This window comes from Gossypium arboreum, chromosome 13, assembly GCF_025698485.1.
Source record: "Gossypium arboreum isolate Shixiya-1 chromosome 13, ASM2569848v2, whole genome shotgun sequence".
In the NCBI taxonomy this organism is placed as follows: domain Eukaryota; kingdom Viridiplantae; phylum Streptophyta; class Magnoliopsida; order Malvales; family Malvaceae; genus Gossypium; species Gossypium arboreum.
Genome location: NC_069082.1, coordinates 79,596,993 through 79,619,795, shown reverse-complemented (window position 1 = coordinate 79,619,795; position 22,803 = coordinate 79,596,993). Strand labels below are relative to the sequence as shown.

At 31.5% G+C, this 22,803-nt stretch overlaps 2 protein-coding genes across 3 annotated transcripts; one reads left to right on the top strand and one right to left on the bottom strand.

The window, feature by feature from the left end:
• Window positions 1–3,388: 3,388 nt before the first annotated feature.
• LOC108464791 (protein DETOXIFICATION 21-like) lies at window positions 3,389–8,180 on the top strand. Of its 2 annotated transcripts, XM_017765060.2 has the most exons (8): window positions 3,390–3,861; window positions 4,951–5,492; window positions 6,787–6,873; window positions 6,950–7,006; window positions 7,168–7,406; window positions 7,488–7,606; window positions 7,694–7,780; window positions 7,853–8,180. In XM_017765060.2, exons 1-8 carry the CDS (start codon window positions 3,607–3,609, stop codon window positions 7,928–7,930), a joined length of 1,464 nt encoding a protein of 487 aa, XP_017620549.1. In that variant the 5' UTR covers window positions 3,390–3,606; the 3' UTR covers window positions 7,931–8,180. The 2 variants fall into 2 exon arrangements, 1 of the variants encoding a protein (XP_017620549.1); XR_008277454.1 differs by lacking the exon at window positions 7,853–8,180 and having other exon boundaries at window positions 3,389–3,861; window positions 7,469–7,606.
• A 5,914-nt stretch (window positions 8,181–14,094) lies between these two features.
• On the bottom strand, window positions 14,095–19,822 carry LOC108464790 (uncharacterized). Its single transcript, XM_053024319.1, is given in 5 exon segments — window positions 14,095–15,189; window positions 15,810–17,179; window positions 17,181–19,204; window positions 19,296–19,387; window positions 19,478–19,822. Coding segments are annotated over 3 exon segments (4,020 nt in total). The 5' UTR covers window positions 19,162–19,204; window positions 19,296–19,387; window positions 19,478–19,822; the 3' UTR covers window positions 14,095–14,520.
• Between the last annotated feature and the right edge of the window lie 2,981 nt (window positions 19,823–22,803).

Here is a 22,803-nt window from a genome sequence, read left to right as displayed (position 1 = left end):
CCAAACCTTCTGTTTATCCTTAGGATTGCCCCACGAACTCTAACCCTGTTGGGAAACACATTGATCAACAAACTTGGTGAGCTCGCCGTTTTTCACTACTTTATTAGTGGTATCCTTCAGGGTAAAATAGGTTTCAGCCTTATGCCCAACATCATTGTAGAAGGCACATCTGTCTTTCAAGTTAGATCTCCTCCTGCTGTACCTCATTGGAAATGGCTTAGACAGAATCTTAAGGCTTTTTACCTAGTTCAAAATGTAAGCGTGAGTAGCGTTCAAAGGAGTATAAACTTCGAACCTGTCATGGGGGATATATTTTCTGATATGCTCTGTCTAAGATCTCTGGAGAGCCCTAGGAGAATCACTCTGCGTCTGACTTCTCTGTTGTCCATCACTTCTCACTCGTAACGACTGGTTAGAAGAACCCTGCCTGTTGTAAGCTTCCTCTCAGTTTCTAAATTACATATCTTCCTTCTGAAAAGTGTTACGTGATGCCCTGTTGAACTCTTCTACCTTTGTGAACTTGTAAGCCCACTCGTAAAGATCAACTAGACTTTGTAGTCTCTTGTCAGTAAAAGAGTATTGTACGTGGTCATTTTGTACCTCTATTATGAACCATCAATAGCCCACTATTACTCCAAATTCTTCGTGTTCAGAGTCACTGCATGAAACCGCTTGACATAATCCTAGAAGGACTCACCCTTTACTCTATTCCACTGATATTAGTCCCATAGGTGTACTCATAATTGTTCTATGAGCTCTGAACCTTCCCAAAAACATTTGGCCCAACTAAAAGAAGCTTCAAATTGAGCCTTGGAGAAGGGACAAGTACCAGTCATTCGCATTTCCCTTAAGCATTGTGGAAAAGGCCTTGCATTTTGCTGAATTGATGCTCCCAATACGTTCATGTAGTCATTGTATTGCATCAAATAGGCTCATGGGTCCCTTTTCCCCTCAAACATATTTTTTAGGACCTTGAAATCATGTTGCAAGTTCAACGATGTTATCTCAATGGCCAATGGATTGTTGGAGTAAAATAATTAGTCCATGTCCCGAGACTCAAGGTGCAATGCTTTTACATCTCGCCGCAACTCGGCCATCTCACTTTGCCATTCCTTTCATGCATGCCCGAAGCTTCATTCTGCATATTCAATTCGTCATGAAAGTCAGAAGTGTCAAAGTTTACCTTCCTTCTCATCTCGTTATTTTACTTCAATAATTCCTACTAAAAAGTCTATTGTTGCTCAAACCGTGTCTCTTATGCAACCATTTGCTACCTCATGAACCTCATATGCTCTTGAAGAGTAAAAATTTCTACGAGGGTGCTTCTTAGTTAAGGGGAAGTGGCAACCCTTGACTGGTGGATAGGTTTAGGTCTAAAGGACCAGAAACTTCTTGATGAGCTGCGTTGCCAAAGTTTTCCGATCTACCGGCGAACCATCTGACAAACAAGTCTGCCTCATTGGGTTAACTGCCTGAACTTGATGCTCTAGCCTGTCCGAACGAATGATGGAAGGGAAAGTTCTCGATTGGGTGAACCATTTTCTACTTTGAAACTGAAGAAAATTGAAAAACTGAAAAATCTGATGATCGAAAGTTTATCCACGCTCACCGCACCAATTATTGAGTAATTTTTTGTGTGTCTCCTTAAAGGAAACATTCGAGTATTTATACATATTATCACTGTTCATGATTTGATTCCACTATTCATGAATTAATCCCACTATTCATAGGACTGGCAATCTGAGTAGGTCGCGGGCATGTTGGACATGTGTACCGTTCCAGGTTGCATGCTAGAGTTCACGATCCCCTCCATGCGAACTCCTTGGGTGTATGCGAACTGGGACCACGAACTCCCTTTAACTTTTTCAAGTTGATACCGGGAGCTCCCTTCACTGTCCTCTCGCTATACGTCTTGTGTGTATCCATTTGGTGGGGTTCGGCCGGATCACGGGTAAGCGACTTGAAGCTTATCTAGGTCTCAGGTCAGTGACTATTACTGTATGACAAAGTTAAATTCAGGTAATTAAGTGAGACAAAAGAAAAATCAAGTATAAAAATAAACTCAAACACCAATTTTAGATAAAGAAAACTTAAGTATGAAATTGGAGATTGAAACTAAACTTTAACCCAGTCAGACAAAAACAGAAGTTGTAATTGTATTAGTAGGGTGATTTATTTTTGTTTTTAAGATACTGAATTCCAATAACGGAGTCTTTTATTGAAATTATATTATATAAAAAATGTGACTATATACTGTCATTTTGGATTTAAAGCTTTCTATAATTAGAATGTTAAATAAACATTATTTACGTTCATTCACAAATTTTTATTTTAAAATTGAAATTCAAAATTCATGCAAATTACATATAAATAGTTTTAAAGTTTAAGAATATAAAACAAATTTATTGACAAAAGTTGAAAAGTTAGCAGACAAATTTTGAGTCTTTTTCTATCTTGAGATGGGGATATGTCTGTCGATTAATGAATATGGGTAGCCGAGAAAACCAAGGAAATTTTACCATCCATGTCTGCCCTCTTTAACTTCTTCTTTTATTATCATATTTTTCTTTTTTCAATTTTTCAATATTTTTCTCAAATTATAAAATTACCATTCCATTCGCATCAAATAACCCATCTATATTATACATAAAATAATTAACTCAGTTGGTATTTTAAGTTAATTTTACATCAATTTAATTATAAAATTATTAAAATACCCTTAGATAGTTAATATTATTATAAAAATATTTTAATCTTTTATATAAAAACATTATTTAAGAATCGAACAAAAATCAACAATTTTATATAAAAGCCTTTACCACTCTACCAATTACCATTTGTTAGTATACTTTTATAAATATATATTTTAATATAAAATGTTAATTGATACATATTTCTTATCCCTTTTATTTTTTACATTTACTTTAATTAAATTAAATTTAATTATTTAATATACATTTAATTTTAATTTTTTTCATATTTATTTTAATTAAATTTATTTTAACCAAGTAATTTATGAATTTATGGAATAAAGATAGCATCACCTTTGTTTATTTAAATTATAATCTTTTTATTTATTTCATGTTGTAATAATATTTTTATTTTTATTTTATTTTTAATGTATTCACTGAAGCGAACTTAATAACTAATTTTTATGTTCTATAGGCCCATTAAGGAATATACATTGATCATGAGTTTTAAAGTTACTCCATATATAGGAAAATATCAAATTCTCACTAAAATAAGAAAGACCTTTACCATATCATTTAACTCCCGTGATTATTTTAATATTATAAGTATTGTATATTTTTATAAAATTTGAAGCAAAATGTTTTAATTTAAAAATATTTTAATATATTTTAATCAATCCACACCATCAATTAGTGCACCTTAGAAGTAAAAAAAAGACTACTTTTTAATATAAAATATTTTCATTTATCCGGATTGCGAGTGCGGTAAAATTTATAGGAATCTTTGCCCTTGGGCTATGCACGTGAAGTATTGGCTGCTAGCTTGCTTGTTTCATGAATATAAAGAAGGTAGAAAGCAGGTGGAAAAAGGAGAAGAGAGCTTCGGGTTTTGGGGAACTAAAGAGGTTGTTGAACAATGAAAGGTGATATAAGCCACAGGCTTCTTAAAGAAGCAGAAAAGATTGAAGTTGAAGAAGCAACACTAAAAGAAAAGATATGGATGGAGTTAAAGAAGACGTTTGTTGTTGCAGCTCCCGCAACATTCACCAGGTTTTCCACCTTTGGTGTCGCTGTCATCAGTCAAGCTTTTATTGGTCATATCGGACCTGTTGAGCTTGCTGCTTATTCCCTCTGTTTCACTTGCCTTTTGAGGTTCGGCAATGGTGTTTTGGTATGTATGCTCATACTTTGGTCATAATGATCTTTCTTTAAACCCTTTGAAATTGTAAAATTGGGTTTCTTTTACTTCATCTGAAATATGAAGGCAAATGTTGTATTCTTGGGGAAACCTTGGTATATCAGATCTCTGGATTTTGTTTTTCTCTGTGGTGTGTCTTAAGAGTTCTCTGAGCAGGGGCGAACTTGGGGAGAGGGTGGCAGGGGCCGGCCCCCTAAATTTTATAAAATTTCAGTTCAGCCCTTTTAAGTTTTAATAGTTTTTACGTTGATATTATAACTAATACTTAAAAATAGTATAAATTTGTGTTTGCCCCTCAAGTTTTCCAAAGTTTCTTTTAATTTGATTTCTTTTATAGAATTTATAAATTATTATGATAAATTTAGTAACATTATTAATTTAATTTGATAAACTAATACAAAATAGTATCTAAATATTAATTTGGTAAAATAATTGATACTTAAATAATTACAATATTTAATACAATTTGAACATTTAACATTTTTTTCTAAATATTAATTTTGGTGATTAAAATTATCCTGAATTTTTAAAATACATTATTTAAAGTAAGCACTGCCATATAATATTAATTTTGATGATTAATATTATCCGAATTTTAAAAACATATTATTTAAATTAAGCTCCGCCCAAATGAGTCGAACATACTTCCAACATGTCTATTTTTTGTAATTATCCCGGCTTCCCTAACAATATTTGTGGCTTCGCTCCTATCTACGAGGCATTCCATGAACAAAGGAAATGATTCCCTTCTTCACTTTCAAGCTATGTTACATGGATTCGTGTTAGTGTCAAACATACTCCCATACTTGTGTCTAAATATATGTTCTATACAAGCACTTTAGGAAAAAATAAAGGGTCTGAATAACATAGCTTTCCAAGTTTCTAAAATGATGAATCAACCATAATTTAACTTTTTTTGAGTTTTCCACATGCTTCTTATTGTTTTCAATTTACTTGAGACGTCACCAATATTGCATAAAATTGCAAATAGAATTCTGAAGTAATATTGATGAAAACTTTAGACTAATATTTTGATGTAGTGCAAATGTATTGAAAGTGCAGTTGGGCATGGCAAGTGCATTGGAAACTCTATGTGGTCAAGCATTCGGAGCAAAACAATACCATATGCTGGGGATATACCTTCAAAGATCATGGATAGTTTTGTTTATGAGTGCATGTTGTCTTCTCCCATTATACATCTTCACCAACCCACTTTTTATAGCTTTAGGCCAAGATGAAAAGATAGCCCAAGCCTGTGGTTACATTAGCCATTGGTTCATCTTCATAGTCTTCTCTTTTATCATCTCCTTCACTTGCCAAATGTTCCTGCAAGCTCAAAGCAAGAACATGATTATTGCATATTTGGCCGCCTTCTCCATTGGAATCCATATCTTTCTTTCATGGCTTTTGACTATGAAGCTCGAGTTTGGGCTGGCTGGAGCTTTGTTTTCCACTGTTTTGGCCTATTGGTTACCCAATGTAGGTCAGATTTTGTTTGTTACTTGCGGAGGGTGCAAAGATACTTGGAAGGGTTTCTCAATGTTGGCCTTTAAGGATCTTTGCCCTATAGTCAAGCTCTCTATATCCTCTGGTGTTATGCTTTGGTAAGCTTTTCCGGTCCATCTTTGAGCCCCTTGAAAGAACTGTGGGATAAAGTTTATTATTTTAATTTTATTCGGACTCACAGGATGAATTATGGATAACTGTCTAATATTTTGAATTGAGTCAAGTTTGGGTTAGATATCATCATTTATATTTACTCAAAATCAATCTCAAAAAATATAAATATTAAATTTTACTTAAACCTCTTTCGTTTTTGTAAATGATTAATACAAGTTGATTGAGGTCCAACTCTATTTTTTTTCTAATTTCTAAAGATATGTTATGTTTATTCAATAAAATTTTATATATTTTATCTTCTATTAAAATTTTAAACATAAACAACTTGCATCTATTTTAACATTTATATTATTATATCATATATTTAATTTTTATATGATGTTTTTAAAATTTTGATTTAATCGAATTGAGTTATTCGGTTTTCTCGAGTAAATTTGAATAAGTAATTTAAGTTTTGAGTTCGAGTCAAGTTAAATTTTACAATTTGAATAATTCAAAACTTAAATAATGATTGTAAATACATTTTAGTCCCATCAATTTGAAAATGAGCAAATCAGTCTTTCTCAACAAAAATTACAAAAAATTCAAAATAATTTTTGAAATTTAAAATATTTATATAAATTCAAATTTTATATTTTTGAAAAATTGTAAATTTTTAAAAATATAAAAAATCTAAAGAATATATAAAATTTTAAAAAATTCTAAAATAATATTTTTAGGATCTAAATAAGTAAATTAATGATTCAAGTTTATCATACTAAAGTTTTTTTTTTTTTTTGTTTTGAAAGAGGTTTAAAAATATATGATTTCACATTTATGTTCTCTAATATCAAATTAGTTATATTGTATTAATATTTTAATTTGACATGTTTAATTTTTTTATAATTTAACTCAAACATTCAATTCGACTCGATTAAAAAAATTCAAATCGAGTTAGGATGATAAAATAAAACTCATCAACTGATTAACTCAAAAAAATTTTTACTTGATTTGATTAAACGCTCACCCCTATATATATAAAACATAATAAAATTTAAAAAAAAATCAAGCATTTAATGTTGAAGGCAAACTTAGCTATTTTTTTTTTTTTAAAGAACGTGCTTTGGGGCTTAGACATGTAGTCTAGCCCTTAGACAGACTTATTGGCTCAAATATATTTAGAGGGTATCTGAAAGATCATCCTTGTACTAATGTTGGGATATGCATTGCATATAAGTACTTTGAAAAAATAAGAGTTGACTGATATATTGATTTGAGTAATTTTGTTTGGATGATCAGTCTCGAACTCTGGTACAACACGATATTGGTTCTTCTAACTGGAAACTTGAAAAATGCTGAGGTGGCCATTGATGCTCTTGCCATTTGGTAAGTCTTTTCTGGTTTTCCAATTGACTCTTTTTGTTTATTTTCATCCTATTAATATATAAATACTTCTTTTCAGCCTCAACATTAATGGATGGGAAATGATGATATCACTTGGTTTTCTGGCTGCTGCAAGGTATTGTCAACTTAAACCTTCGAAATGGATATATCAAAGTTTTTTTCTTTTTATACCCATTTTGATAAATATGTTGAACAATGTCGGTATTTATAAAAAAAAAAAAAAGAAAAAAAAAAAGAGTAACTTTGGCTGTGTGAGTTATGCTGGAAAATTTGCAGTGTTAGGGTCTCAAATGAGCTTGGAAGAGGAAATGCCAAAGGTGCCAAGTTTTCGATTATCATGACAACTCTTACATCACTTTGTATCGGATTCGTGCTGTTCCTGGTATTCTTATGCCTTAGAGGACATTTAGCATACATTTTCACCACCAGCGAAGAAGTGGCCGAAGCCGTTGCCGATTTATCTCCGTTGTTGGCTTCTTCCATACTTGTAAACAGTGTTCAACCTGTGCTCTCTGGTAAATTTTCAGCATCTTAGTTAGATTCATGTGAAAAATAAAGAAATATTAAAAAAGTGTAGATTACATGTACATGAACAGGAGTTGCGGTGGGAGCTGGATGGCAGCGCGTAGTGGCATGGGTTAACATTGCCTCGTATTATCTAGTTGGCATTCCAATTGGTGTTGTGCTTGGATACGTTTGGAATTTGCATGTCAAGGTTGGTTATTTGCATATATATGATATGTGGAGCAGAATGATGGAATCAAATTGAAGAGTAGTTAAAAATCCGTAACTTGTTTGGCAGGGTGTTTGGATTGGCATGTTGCTAGGAACATTGCTTCAAACAATTGTACTGGTTGTGATCACTTGGAGAACTGACTGGGATAAACAGGTAATCTGCTATATTTACTTAAATTCCTTCATTTAAATCTCCAACTTAAAAGAAAAAAACATTGATTTTCAGGTCATCTTAGCTCGCACTCGACTTAATAAATGGTTTGTACCTGAATCCAGAGAAGACAACCAAAATGTGGCTGCCTGATTTCAAATGCATTTCTTTAAAATTTTGGGGTTTCTTTGGCCTCAACTTTGCAATATACCAAATGAAGTTACATCTTGTATGTGACTGCAATAACCTGTTGTGGATGAATATTTGTAACAAAATTTGATGCGTTGTAATTTCTGTTGCATTTTAATTTAGTAATATTATATTTGATTGCGTCATTTAAAAAAAACACTTTGTATAGATAAACACACCATACAACATAAATATATAAATGTCTTAAAAAGAATCTATTAATTATTGACTTGTTAAAATTCATCGAATATAACTGAGCTCCTTGGCTCCTTTGGTACGTCAACACAGGTTATACCTGAGCTCTCATGTTACTAGTCTACTAAATTGGGAATTGCAGAGATCCATGCAACATTTTACAACATCTGGCTAAACCAATGACGGTGCTGATGATGCTCTGCTTTCAAGCCTGAAATTCTCTAACTAATTTACATTATACATGCCCATCTCAGCCTTGAAAATTTTTATGGCATCAGTTGATGGGTTTGCCGTAAAACCCAATACCTTATCCCACCATGTACTTGTACTGATGATATGGTTTTTCAGGTGAAGCTCACTGTCGCGGTACAGGCAGTGTTGATTGAGGGTTTTGACTGTAAAACTCAATACCTGGTGATTGGTTGCTTTGAGGCCGAGACTGTGGCTGTGGCGGCTGTAGAGGTCCATAACCTGGTCTAACAAAACTCATTGCTATCTGGGAGGAAGAGGTGGTGGCGGGGGAAGTGCATTTGCTACATAACCATAAGGCATTATCCCTACCATCATACCACTTGACTGCATGTATTGACTTGCCGGTGAATTTGCAGGAGATTGAGGTGCAGGGGGAGTGGGAGGAGGAACAGAAGCAAAAGCAGTGGGAGTTTGAATCTGGTTGCCTTGGGACATCAGTTGCATACCAGTCGATGGTGGAGGGGCCACATTGTTTGACTCAATTCCATTCAAAAATTGAAAAAAATTAGAATTTCAACAGTTATTCGATTTTCGAGTTAACTCGAATAAATAATTTAAATTAAATTTAAGTTGAATTTTATAATTCGAAAAAATTAAATAACTTAAATAACATATTTAAGTAAATGTTCTTTTGGTCACTATCAATTTTGAAAATAAATAAATTAATCTCTCTCAATAAAAATTATAAAAAAATATTCAAAATAATTTTAAAACTCAAAATATTTATAAAAATTTCAAATTTTATTTTTAAAAAATTATAAAATATATAAAATTTAAAATTTTCTTAAATAAAAATTTGAGACCTAAATAATCCAAGTTTATCATACTAAAGTTTTTTTTCTTCTTATTTTGTTTTGAAAAAGTTTTCAAATATATATTGTTTCAAATTTATGTATTCTAACTTGAAATTAGTTATACTGTAACAAGATTTTAGTTTGACATATTTAATTTTTAATTTAACTCGTATAATTTCACTCAATTCAATTTAACTTGAATTTTATTTCACTCACTCGATTCGAAAAAATTTCAAATCGAGTTAGGGTAATAAAATAGGACTATCAACTTGAAATAGGTTCACAAATCAACCAATATGATGCCCGTCTTGTAATACACCAAAAATTTTTATAGTAAAATATTATCCGTGATATAGTAAAATAAGGAAATAAAGTAACAAAAAGGGAAATTTTGAGTTATGTCAATATTGGGAAGTATATTATGACATATTGATTCAAGAAAGGATTAAATTGTAAAAGTGAGAAAAGTTTTGTGGCCCAAGAGTAAATACTCAAAATTTGAAGGATTAAAGTGTAAATATGAAAAGTTGAAGGACTAATAGTGCAAATATTTTAAGGGTGGAATGATCTAGAAACCAAGGAAAATTGATGAATTAGGACCAAATTGAATAGGTGAAGAATTATAAGGGACTAAATTGCAACTTTACCAAATTAAGTGATGACTCAAGATTGAAATTTTAAAAGATCACGAAGGGCAAAATGGTCAATTGAACGAGATAGAAATCTAGAGACAATGATGATGTTGGAGATATTTTAGATAAATTAAATAAATAAATATTAGTTTATTAATACTTTAAATTAATTTTTAAATGATATTTTATTATTTTATTATTATTTTATTTAATATATATATATGTAAGGAAAGAAAGGGGAGGATGATCACCATTCTCGTGCAACTAACGTGAGAAGAAGAAGAAGAAGAAAGAAAGTTTTCCTTTTCTTACAATTTAGTCCTTCCTCTAAAAATTCATTATTTTCACCTAAAAATTGAAAGAATTTCCATAGCCATCAAGAGAGAAAGATAGCAAGGAGATGATGGGGAGCAAGAATATCAAGTTGGATTCAAGAAATAGAAGCTGGAGGAGAGAGAAAATCAAGTTAAAGATTGAAGTCAATAAGAAAAGGTAAGTACATCAAGATTTCAATATGTTTTAAGTTTGTTATTATTAACAAAGCATGGAAATAATGTTATAGTAGAGTTTTCTTACATAAGGTCCTATGTTCTTGATATGTTAGTGAAGAGAAAATAAGAGAAAGTGATGAGAAATGGTGTAGAAAAAGAAAATAAGGGTGTTATAACATGGTAATTAATATCTTGCACTAAAATAGTTATGGACAGCAGCAGTAATCTAACTTTGAAAAATCACCAAAATTGTATAAATCTAATTATAGGATGAATAAAATATGAGATTAAATATTATTGAGTCTAGTTTCTTATAGAAGAAACGATGTAAGTAATGGATTTTTAAATCATGAAATATAATGAATTTTGTGAGAAAAGGTCAGAATGAATTCGGGTTCCCCTATTCTGATTTTGGAAAATCATCAAAAATTGGATAGAAATAATTAGGGGCTTAAATTTATATGTTTAGAATATTTAATGAGTCTATTTTCAATATAAATAAACTTGAATACCATTCAAATTATGTACGAGGAGATAATTAATTTTTAGTAAAGAAGGGTCAGAACTGTCAGACAACAGAATAGGGGTAACTTTAAAGAATAAACTGTACTTATTGGCTAAACCAAAAATTCTTAAAATTTTATGGAAAGAAGATATATGAGTCTAGTTTCAGGGAAATTTTTTTTTATCTTAATTTGGAGCTCTATAGCTCCAGATATAAATAATTTAGTGACTATGATACAGATGGACAGCTTGAATATTCATAAAAGTAAATAAAAAAAATATATAGATAATGTTACTTACAAGTGTGTTATATACATTAAGGATGTGGAATGGAGAGGAGGAGGAAAAAATATATGAATATTCATTTAGCATGGCTAATTTGCATATTTTAGGCTCAGGGACTAAATTGAATAAAAGTAAAACTTTATGGGCAATTTTGTAAAAATGTCAGAAATGACCAAATTGCATGAAATGGATTATTTTATTATTTAAATTACAAAATTGAATAAAATTATTAATTTATTTCAAAATAGGGGGAAAACATGTTTTAGGAATTAAATTGAAAAGTGTTGAAATTATGGAAAATTCTGATATTTTATAGAATTCATGGACTGTTATCAATATGTATGAGAATAATAGCTAAAAATAAGGATTAAATTGCAATAATTTTATTTTCCTGACCCTAAGGATGAAATCGTCATTAATTAAAAGTTTAGGGGCAAAATGTAATTTTGCCTAGAGCATTAATTAAATGCATTAGAATATGAAATGAATGAAAATGATGATCAAATTTATTTATAAAGATCCGGACGAATCAAATATGAGACTTGATCGTGGAAAAGAAAAGATATCGGATTAATGAAATTATAAACACAAACAAGCAATGAGGTAAGTTCGTGTAACTTGAATTATATTCTTAAATGCTTGAAATGCATGTTTTTGATATGAATATGATTTGAATGTTCATTATATGGAAATTTATGAAACATTGATATATTTGATAAAATGGGAAGAAATCCCGTTTGAATGAAAGGAAAATTCGATGGATCTCTGAAAAGGAATTGATGGTAAAAGGATCTAGCCAGACGGGTGATCCTATTCGATATAGCCCTCCAGAAGAATACGTGTAAAATGGATTTAGCCGGACGGTAATCCAAATTAGGGTCCAATTTAGCTCGGATGGTATTCAGATCCAAACTCATTAGAGTAATTGTCATTGCAGGAATTTAGCCTCGGACCGGTAATCCCGACAATACTCTATGAGTTTATATTACTGTGATTTAGCCTGGACCGGTAAACCCATCAGAAGGATGAGGTTCGCAGGAGTGTGCTCTCTCGAAATGAAATGTGTAAGACCATGGTTGAAAGATACCATGGCACCGATATGAATGTGTAAGACCATGGTTGAAAGATACCATGGCGACTGATATGAAATGTGTAAGACCATGGTTGAAAGATACCATGGCAACTCGATATGAATGAGTAAGACCATGGTTGAAAGACACCATGGCAACTGATATGAAATGTGTAAGACCATGGTTGAAAGATACCATGGCAACATGATGAAAATGAGTAAGACCATAGTTGAAAGACACTATGGCATCATGTCAAAGATAAATAAGACCGTGGATGGGAGACGCTATGACATCATTGAACAATTATATTCGTGTAATATGTATTATATGACTAATGGTTATATGAAATAATTATTAAGATAGATAAACGAAATAAGTATAAGTACATGGAATATAATTTATGTTAAGTTTGATATAAGCTATTACCGAATAAATATACATAAAATATATGGAAATGATGGAGCATGAAATATTGATATAATGAAATGAATGATATATGCTTATGAAGAAACGGTAAGAGAATGATATGTTTCACGACATGTACATATATGATTATCTTTGATATGTTGATACAAGGAAATTATGTAAGTAAAGACAATTATTAAACTCAAGTGTGACATGTCGAGAAAATAAGTATATCAATGTTGAATTTATATGAAATATGTGCAAGTATACTAACAATGATGTGGCTTGACGTTTAGACAAAGGTCAAGCTATTGATTGAATGGTAACATGTTTAATTATAAGAAGCATTGAAATGGTAAGTACTTAGATGAAAATAAAATTTAAGATTTTGCGAAATTTTTTATGATCCCGATTTAATTCCGGCTGGTTTTTAATGTATGTTTGGGGTTTCGAGGGCCCAATAAAGAGACGTTATGATTATTTTCAAAATATGAATAATAAATGACTCAGAATTATCTGAAAATGTTTAGTAAACTCCCGTAATGCCTCGTACCTATTCCGGCAATGGATACGGGTAGGGGTGTTACACGTCTTCGGATCGATACCCCTACTGGTTCTTGGTTCGACTAGTCAGTTTGGTTCAAGCAACTATGACTCTAAGTTTCTACACTTTGTACATTTAGAATTTAGTCCTCATATTTTTATTTTCAAGAATTTAATCCCTCTACTTTTTTTTTTTTAAATTTAAAAATCTACTTTCAAATTATATATAACTATGTAACATTTTAATTGAAAAGTTGACGACGTTAACTATTTGAACTAATTAAGAATATTATAAAAATATTGAACTAATTAATAACATTATAAAAATAAGGAAACCAAATTATATCGAAATTAAAGTATAAATATTAAATTTAAGTATATTAAAAGGACCAAAAATGAAAATAACCATTTTTATAAAATGAGAAAAGAAAGAAAAGGAGCATGCGGGTGTGTGCCAGGTGTGAGTATATAAGTATATTTTAAGCATATTAGAACGACCAAAAATGGAAATTTACCATTTTTATAAAATGAAAAAAAATAAAAAACATATGGGTGTTTGCCACGTGTCAACACAAGGAAGTTCTTTGGACCCATAGATATATAGCTAGTTGTATAGATATCCAACGGAATTGATTATTTATATTGTGAAACTGACTACCAAAACCTTGTAATAAGCTCACAATGAAGCTTTTCTAAGAAACTATTGTCAAGAGTGACAGCCTAGATGGTTGAAAGCAGTGATCCATTTTGAAAGTTTTAAAAATATAAATTAATAAGAATTTAAAAATTAGAAAAAAAAAGTTATATTTACAAATAAAAATAAAAATAACAATTTTAATGACGTCGAATGCAGATTTTCATCTTTTTCGGAACATATATATATATATATACATGTATGTATGGAGAAGAAATCAAACATCAGAGCACATCTCTATCCGGCAATAACGTGAATACATGTTAGAAAAGCAACTCCACAAATATGATTAGAATTAGAATTGAGCACTTCTACAACCCCCATCTATAATTTACACAACCAAATATTCAACCATCAAAATCAATCATATACCATTGAAAGGCAGAACTCATTGTTGAAGAAATCAATCAATCAATAAAAAAAAAAAAAACATGACTGCCATTAATCAAAAAAACATGATGGTAACCAAACTAGACAATCCAAAAACTTATGGAAACTGAAAACACCAAACTTCTCCTTTTTCTTTCTGAACTATATATTTTCTTGCCTGGAGCTAGAACTTGAGTCATTAGATTTTGTTTTCTTACCTTTAAGGTTCAGACTCGATTTTTCAGATGCTTCTTCATTAGCAGCATTCTCACTGTTTTCTTGAATACCAGAGCATTCTGCTGTATTTCAGATGATCCATTTCAAATGTCTGAAGAATATGGCAGCTCTGCTGAATTAGATTCCGGGCTTTGTTGGAAAGCTTTACAGGTATCCTCTAGAGATCTTACCTCAACAACAGGTAATTTTGGATTGGTATCTGCTTGATCCTGTGGGTCCTCAATCATACTTGGATGAATTACTTCATCAACATCGATCCCTTCATAAAGTTGCTTGAAAGCCAAATCAATATCTTCTACTGATCTTGCTTCAAGAACAGGCTGATCAACATTGGCCTTGGTCTTCGTATCCTCCGGTAAGACTGCAGATTCCGTATTGGCAATATGAGATCCCTCTGGTAAATCAGTTTTCCTGAGATTGAAGTCCCCAATGGTATCCAATTCAGAGAGAATTCTTTCATTAATCTCTTTAATCTCTTTATCCTCTTCATATATTTCTGCTGCATGATTAAAGTGTTCTGATAGATCTTGAGGGCTGCCCTCACTTTCCATTTCATTTAGGATCTGCTCTTTCAAATCTCGATCCATTGGCAATGAATGTTCAGGACTCTCAGCAGGAAAAGTAGATTCCGAAGTCATGCAAGTGTAGTTTGCTGAAAGTTTGTCCTCAGACCCAGGAATTTTAAGTAAATCAACATCATTGTTGCCAAAGTCTAATTCCAGTGTAGACTCCATTGCAATAATAGATGGTTCCTGAATCAGAGTGGCCATAGTTTCATGTCACTGTTTTAATTATAATTAGGGCATGCAAATACCATAAAATGTGAGATAGATCACGCAAAATGCAGGAAACATAGTACTAAATCTAGCAAGCACACTAGAGGAAAAAGGGTGCATATGAAAGCAACTGAAACAGGTGCATATGAAAGCAACTGAAACAAACATTTCGACCTCCGGGGAAAATTCAGATATCCAATGAAATTCGGACAAATAATGCATTAATGCCTTGGTATTTAAGTGTACATGCAATAAGAACACTTCATACTCAGTAAATCAATCACTCAGCCCTATGAAATCTTAATTATCCATAACTATATTAATTTGATTATCATATAATATAATCCAAGTTCAATTAGCTACTTCAACATGATTACTTGACTCAAAAATAGTATCATTGCTGGCATTAAAGGTTCTTTTATAAAAATAAGGCAAAAGAAAGAAAAAGAAAGATAACATCTGATATTTAACAAATTAAAGAAATTATTGAAGGCAAAACATGCAAAATATGGATAAGATTACTCTTCAAAGAAGTATGTCAATTCAGCCACATGAGGTAATTTAAACAAATATAAGAAATTCCTTTGAAAACTTACCTCCAGCTTATCATGTTCATCAATGGATGGTTCATCCGTAGATTTAGACAGCATCAGCTGTTTCTCCAATGCTGGTGGGTTTTCTCTAGAAGGCAGAGCTTGATAACTAGAGTTAAAAGGAATTCCCTCCAAATTCATATCATGGTCAACACCACAATCAATCTTTGAATCCGAATATATTGGTTGAACTTGACCCATTTCAGAGTCAGTTTTAAGCACCTCCCTGAGGTTAGCCTTTGAAGGGTTAACTTGAGCCACTGTTATGTGATAATATTCATCCTCTGTGGATGAACTTTCATCATTGTAAGGCATAGCCTGGTGAGTCAAAGCTGTGGAAGACAATTCCTCACCCTTATCATGGTGGGCTTCAACATCAAGACTTGCATCCAAGTTTGACAAATGCATTTGACAGCATTCAGTCTGGATGATTTCTTCCTTGGGCCTAGCACCACCCCCTACTAAGTTATGCTCTGATGAACTTGACGAATGTATTTCATATAGCTCAAGCAGAGTGTCTTCCTTTACAACTGCATGCCAATCTCCTGGTGCAGCCTCTGAAAATTCAACGGGGTTCATCAGATGCTGTTGTTCTTCTGGTAAACAATCCAAAATCTTACCCATTCCTTGCTCAGCAGCAAGACTCATCTCTGCACCAAGGCTCAATAAGTCCTCTTGATTCTGGATAAAGCTGTCTTCCTTTTTTGAGAAACTGTCCTCCAATCCTTCGTCAGAAGATGACGAGCCTGCATCTGTTGAAACATATTCAACCACAGATTTAGGCACCGGTGATACATTATGATCGGAAAAAGTGGAAGAAAACCCTGATGAACCAGCATATATACCATCATGCACACTGATCTCTGGTAGATCCCTTACCCTTGGTTCGTTTTCAAACAAATCCAAGGATGCTGCATGCATCTCTTGAAAACTAGAAGTACCCTGTTCTCTTGTTTCACCATGCCCTTCAGGTTCCTTATCAATTGACTCAACAAACATTGAGGGTGCACCCATTTCAGATGTCTCAGTTTGTGCCTCAGAAGATACAGATGAAAATGAGAGGATCTTCTCAACTGATGGACTTGAATCATAAACAGGTTCACTATGCTGATTATCATCCACCACCCTAGTTGTAAAATGGAATTCTGATTCTTCAAATGATGGTTGTATGGATATGGAAGATTCTTTAATTTCATGACCTCTCGGTTCAAAACCTGCAGCTCCTACTCCAGTTAAATCAGATATCTTTTCATCTATTTCTGATAGCGATGACAAAATGAACCTACTGCTAAAATCCTCGTCAACTGGCCCTGTTCTGGGATAAATGTCACTTGGATTGAGTTCTACATGAGTAGTTGCTCCAGCTTCAGAAAAATTTGATTCTGTCAGTCATATTGAATTGCACATGAGCAGTTGCTCCAGCTTCAGGAAAATCTGATTCTGTTTCCATCTGACTTTCTCCATCTCCGAGTGTGATCCCAACCACAGCAAGGTGAACACCTCTATTCTCAACTTGATCAACACCTGCAAGCTCAACATCCCCAGACGATATGCTCTCTTGTTCATCATGGAAAGAAACATGATCTTCATTTGTGACCAGTTCAGTTTCTTGAGAAATGTCTTGCTCATATGACTTGTCCTCCTCATCCACAACTGAACTCACTGATTCAGTATCAGGAACAGAACTCAACTTCGACTCACTAACTTCACTTGACTGCCTATGGAATGAAGAAGAGCTAGATCCTTCAGTTACTAAGTGCTCTGGGACAAAATATGGTTTCCACTTAAGCTCTTGCTGAGGAAAACCTAAAGATGCTGGTCCCACATTGAAGCTTTCATGTCTTCGTAAGAAGGCTTCTCTTTGGGGAACTGTTTCCCTTTGATTAAAACCAGCAAACTCCTCCTGGAAACTATCTCCTTTAAGATCAGGTTTTTCCTCGCTCGAGTCGTAAGGAAGATCAAAAGGGTTTCTTCTTGGCTGCAAAATAGTCGGAGCTGACGCCGGAATGGGCGGTAACCCTAGGTCAGCATAGGAATCATATGGAAATTCAAATGGATTATGTCTTGTTGTAGAAATTGGTGTAATGTTTAAGGGAATATTAGCACTATTCACGTCCATCAGATTCTTCTCAATCATCAATCTCATGTTTTTACGGGCTCTTCTCCTTGCAATAAGATTATCCAATCGTTGGTTTCTTTCGAGCTCTGAAGTCCCCAAATCCATGAGATTCTTTTGATCATCCTCTGTCCATTTGATTGCGGATTTACTTTCATCCTCTTTATCTTCCTTAGCTCCATCGCCCGCATCCTTCTCATCGTCGTCATCATCATCTTCCTCCCTTTGGTTTTCTAACTCATCGGACTCAACAATTTCATCATTATTACTATCATGAGACCTCTTTGAGATGGCATCTGAACCATTATCAGAAAACTGAGCTGGTTGTGGAGCTCCAGAGCCCAAAAGCGGATCCAATTCATCAAGCATCGGAATTATATCAGCCATTGAAGCATCAGGAGAGGAACTCTCAGCACCATCAGAACCAAAATCCAACGATTCATCATCACCATCATCCTCATTGTCCACAGCATATTTCCAAGAGAACACCAGAGAATCGAATTCATCATCCCTTTGTTCATCACTGAGATCTTCTCTGAGTTTGCAATCCTCCACTTCAAGATTCCTATCTCCTACTGTATCCGTCAAAACATGATGATCATCCGATGCCTGCACCATACTCAACTGGCCTTCACTTCCTAGAATCTCCTCCTGGATTTCCCTCTTCTTCTCCACCAACGAATCATTCAATGATCCCTCTACCTCATCAATCACCCCATTCTCACAATGAATATCCCTAGAATCCAAATCGTCATCCACCAACAGCTTATAACGAACTGAACCATCATCTTCCTCGACTTCACCAACCTCATTATCGACCAAATTAACTTTCTCCTCAGCATTCTTGACTATACCCCACCTCTCCCCTACATGTCTTTCTTCAACAAAATCATCACCACCTACATATCTCTCCACAACAGTATTGTGCTCAGTAGCCCTGGTTTTCAATTCTGGAATATGATGGCTAGCTTTCTCTTCTTCTTCCTTTTCATTGATTTCAGGTATGTATGGTGACCCAAAACTCAATAGTGTACCAAGTAAAACAGCAGTGCAGACCAAAACAGGAGATGCAGTAACCAAAGCAGAAAATAACAAAGGAAATGAGGTATACAAAAGCATCAAAAAGCAAACCAACCCCAAAAAAAATGGATGATTCCAAACTGATCTATAACATATTTTAACTGATATCACCATTAATTTCCTAACTCTAACTCCAAATTCCAATCTTTGAGTTCCCATCTCTCACTATAATGATAAACTTTTTATCTCCTTGACTTCCAAACTGTTAAGAAAAAAAGAACCAGTTCAAAAAAAAAAAAAACAATTGGATCCAAAAGAAACAAATATATTATAAAATTTATGAATGAACTCACCTTAGAGATAGAATTAAATGAAAGACAGAGCAATCAAACTAAGATCAACCCAATAGCTAAAGAGCACAATTAAGAGTTCTCCAGTGATGAAACTGACAAAAAAAAATCAAAATAAAATTTTAAACAGAGCTGAATCACGTAAAATTGAAAGCTTCAAGCAAGAGATAAAAACTCAACAATACCTGGAAAAACCCAGAAACCCCGAGGATTTTAATACTTGGGAAATTGAAACTGAAGGCAACTCTGAAAAATCTTAAATACAAAGAAATCATTAATTAAATTTCAGCTTTGTTTTTTTTTTCTCTTTATTTATTTTTTTGCTTACTTATTAAAACAGCTATGAAGTAGTGATGGTGTCACTCTCTCTCTCTCTCTCACATTTGTTTATTAAGTAGTTTTGCAGAGAATAGAAAGGAAATGTGGGGTGGCACAAAAAGAAGATCAAGAAAGTGAGTGATCGAAAACGGAAAGGAAAGACGCTTTCTACTTCCTAATATCATTATTACTACGTGTATATGTGGGTAACGTAAGACATGTTATCTAAAATTTATTTAATAATTATTATAGGTGCTAGTAAAGAAGTTATGATGCACCTGAAATTCTATTCTATTTAAAATATAAATTTGTATTTAAAATAATATATAAAATATGTACAATATTAAGATAAAAATTAAATTAAATTATAAATAAAATAAAATTTAAACACATAAATATATTATATTAAGATTACTAAATGTATTCGATTAAAATATATAAATAAATTGAAATAAAATCTTGATTGCTTGGTAAATTTAAGTATGGATACAAGTCCCGTTATATGCATAATTTTTATTCTTTTTTAATTAAAAAGATTAAAATACACTCCAATAATATAATTTGGTTTAAATATAGAAGGTCATTTCTGTAATTTCTCTAATCAAGTTGGTGTCGAGTTGACTCGTGAGACCAACTCAATTAGAGATTTTATTAATAATATAGATACAATTGATGGATGTAATAAAGTGTAGGTCAAATTTTGTTATTAGAACTTGTACTTTGTGTAAATTGTGGATTTAGTACATGTACTTTAATTTAATTAATTTTAGTCCTTATACTTTTTTCGAATTTTAAAATTTAGTCTGACGTAATGGTAATAGTTAAATCTATTTTGTTAAATTATGCCATTAGTATAGTATTATGCGTAAAGTTATAAATTTAGTCCATGTTCACTAATTAGATCATTCTTAATGGCTATATGTTTTGAATTTCAAAATTTTAGTATTAATGCAAACAACAATCGCTAAATCTATTAATTGATTTTTTGTTAGTAATATGTAAAAACAAAAACAAAAAATATATAGCATTTCACATGTGATAATATATTTGACACATCAAATTTTAAAATAACATAACTTTATGGATTTAATAATTATCATTTAGTTAGGACTAAAATTTTCAAATCTAAAAGTATAAAGACCGAAAATAACCAAATTAAAGTATAAGTATTAAATCCACAACTTGAGCAAAGTATAGGATCTAATATCGAATTTAACCTAAAGTGCATAATAAAAATAAAATGTGTAAAAATATTAAAATCAAACTTTGGTTAAGTGGTTAATTTAAAATTTTGCTAACTTAATTGACATATGTTCAAATCTCATCATATGCATATTTTTATTGATTTTTTAGTGAATAGAGTTTTGCTCACCCCTAAATATAAATATACAATTGATGGAGGTAATAAAATACTTATAACAAAATTAAAATGAATAAAAAGTATTAAAATAAAACTTCAGTTGACTGGTAAATTTAATGATTTGCTAACTTAATTAACATATGTTTAAATCCCATCATATGCATATTTTTATTGTTTTTAAATAAAAATACTAAAATACCCTCAAATAATATAATTTACTTTAAATGCGAATGAACATTAAAATAATTTTTTCGACTAATTTAAGACTCAATTAATGGGTGACACCAACTCTATAAAGAGCTTTATAAATAGTATAGATATATGAATGTGATTAAACATTTGTTGAATCTTTACCTAGGTGTTTTTACTTTATTTTATTTAAAAATTAGATTTTGTTTTGGGTGAAAGGAAAGAATATTTTCTTTTAAATATTATTTAATAATGAATATAGGTAGGTGATAATAAATTTATGTTTTAATTTTTTATGAACACGTACTCATGATTAAAATTTTCATTTTAATTATTTTATTTAAAGATATATAAAAATATGAAAAAATAAATGTGTCATCATAATAATTTTAATTATAATTTGTAAGAAATGATATTTTTACAATTTTATAGTCCAATTAAGGGTAACATCAACTCAAGAAATTATTTAAATATAGTATAGATAACATAAAAGTATAATATTAGTTATCATTTAAAAGAAATGGTGTATTAGTATTTTCTCAATTAATTACCAAGATAGTTAGTGGCATCGGTGGATGCATCGTTTTTCTATTGGAACTAATGGGTATCGATACTAATTTGTTTTGGAGTATTGTTTAGGATTTATCCGTATTCTTAAAAATATAATAAAAATATCAAATGAATAAAATTAAATAAATTTCAAGTACAAAATATCATCGGTTATATAAAATATTTATCAATAAATTTGCTAATAAAACTCTATCATTCGACAAATCCGAATAAAGAAAAAATATCTTATATACATTAAACAATAAGATTACCCCAAAAAAACATCTCATACTAAAATGGAAGAATAATTATTTTGTCCACTGTAGGTAGAATAAAAACCCACAAGTAGGATTAAGATGATGCCAAGTATTTTTTAATTATTTAATTATTATTTTATAATACCCTAAAACAAATAACATTAACCTGACCTATTTGTGGAGTTTTTTACTCCATTAACATTGTATAAGATAATTATTCAAATATACTCTATAACATATACATGAAACTGCGCTTGTGAAACTTTTAAAAATTTGTCTAATTTTTCCTTTTATTTTTATTATATAAACTATTTACTTATTTTATTATTTATTTTCTACTTTAATTTTAAACCTTAAATTTTAAGTTTAGTTCGGTGAACTTTAACGGTTAAAATTTTGTTATTTATTACTATAAAAGCAAAAAATTTTAATATTTTTTAACATTATTCATGCACTAATTGATACGTAATGTTTTGATCAATGTAATTGGCTAATGGAATAAGTCAGCACAATCGCTACAAGCCCAAATTTTTACTAGTATGAAATAAAAAGTTAGTTGTTCTAGTCTTTTATCAAAACGTTGTGCCCGAAACTAATATGAAACAAACTACATTAGTTTGGTACATGTTAATCAATGACACTAATTTATTTAGAAGTTTATTTGTGTTAGATCTCAAAATATTTTTTCATGAAAGATTTTGTAGGTTAGCGTAAAACTCATATAATAAAATTTTCATTTTTTATGATTATAAAAGAACAGAGAGAAACCTAAAGAAACTTTTGACTGACAACTCATACTTTCAAACCTCTATTCTTATATGTGTCAAGGTATATTTTA

Bases quoted from the DNA above. Each gene is read 5' to 3' on its own strand.
- LOC108464791 (XM_017765060.2), top strand. From the start codon at position 3,607: ATGAAAGGTGATATAAGCCACAGGCTTCTTAAAGAAGCAGAAAAGATT. The intron at 5,493-6,786 runs GTAAGCTTTTCC...TTGGATGATCAG, and splicing joins TCCTCTGGTGTTATGCTTTG to TCTCGAACTCTGGTACAACA. The intron at 7,407-7,487 runs GTAAATTTTCAG...GTACATGAACAG, and splicing joins TGTTCAACCTGTGCTCTCTG to GAGTTGCGGTGGGAGCTGGA.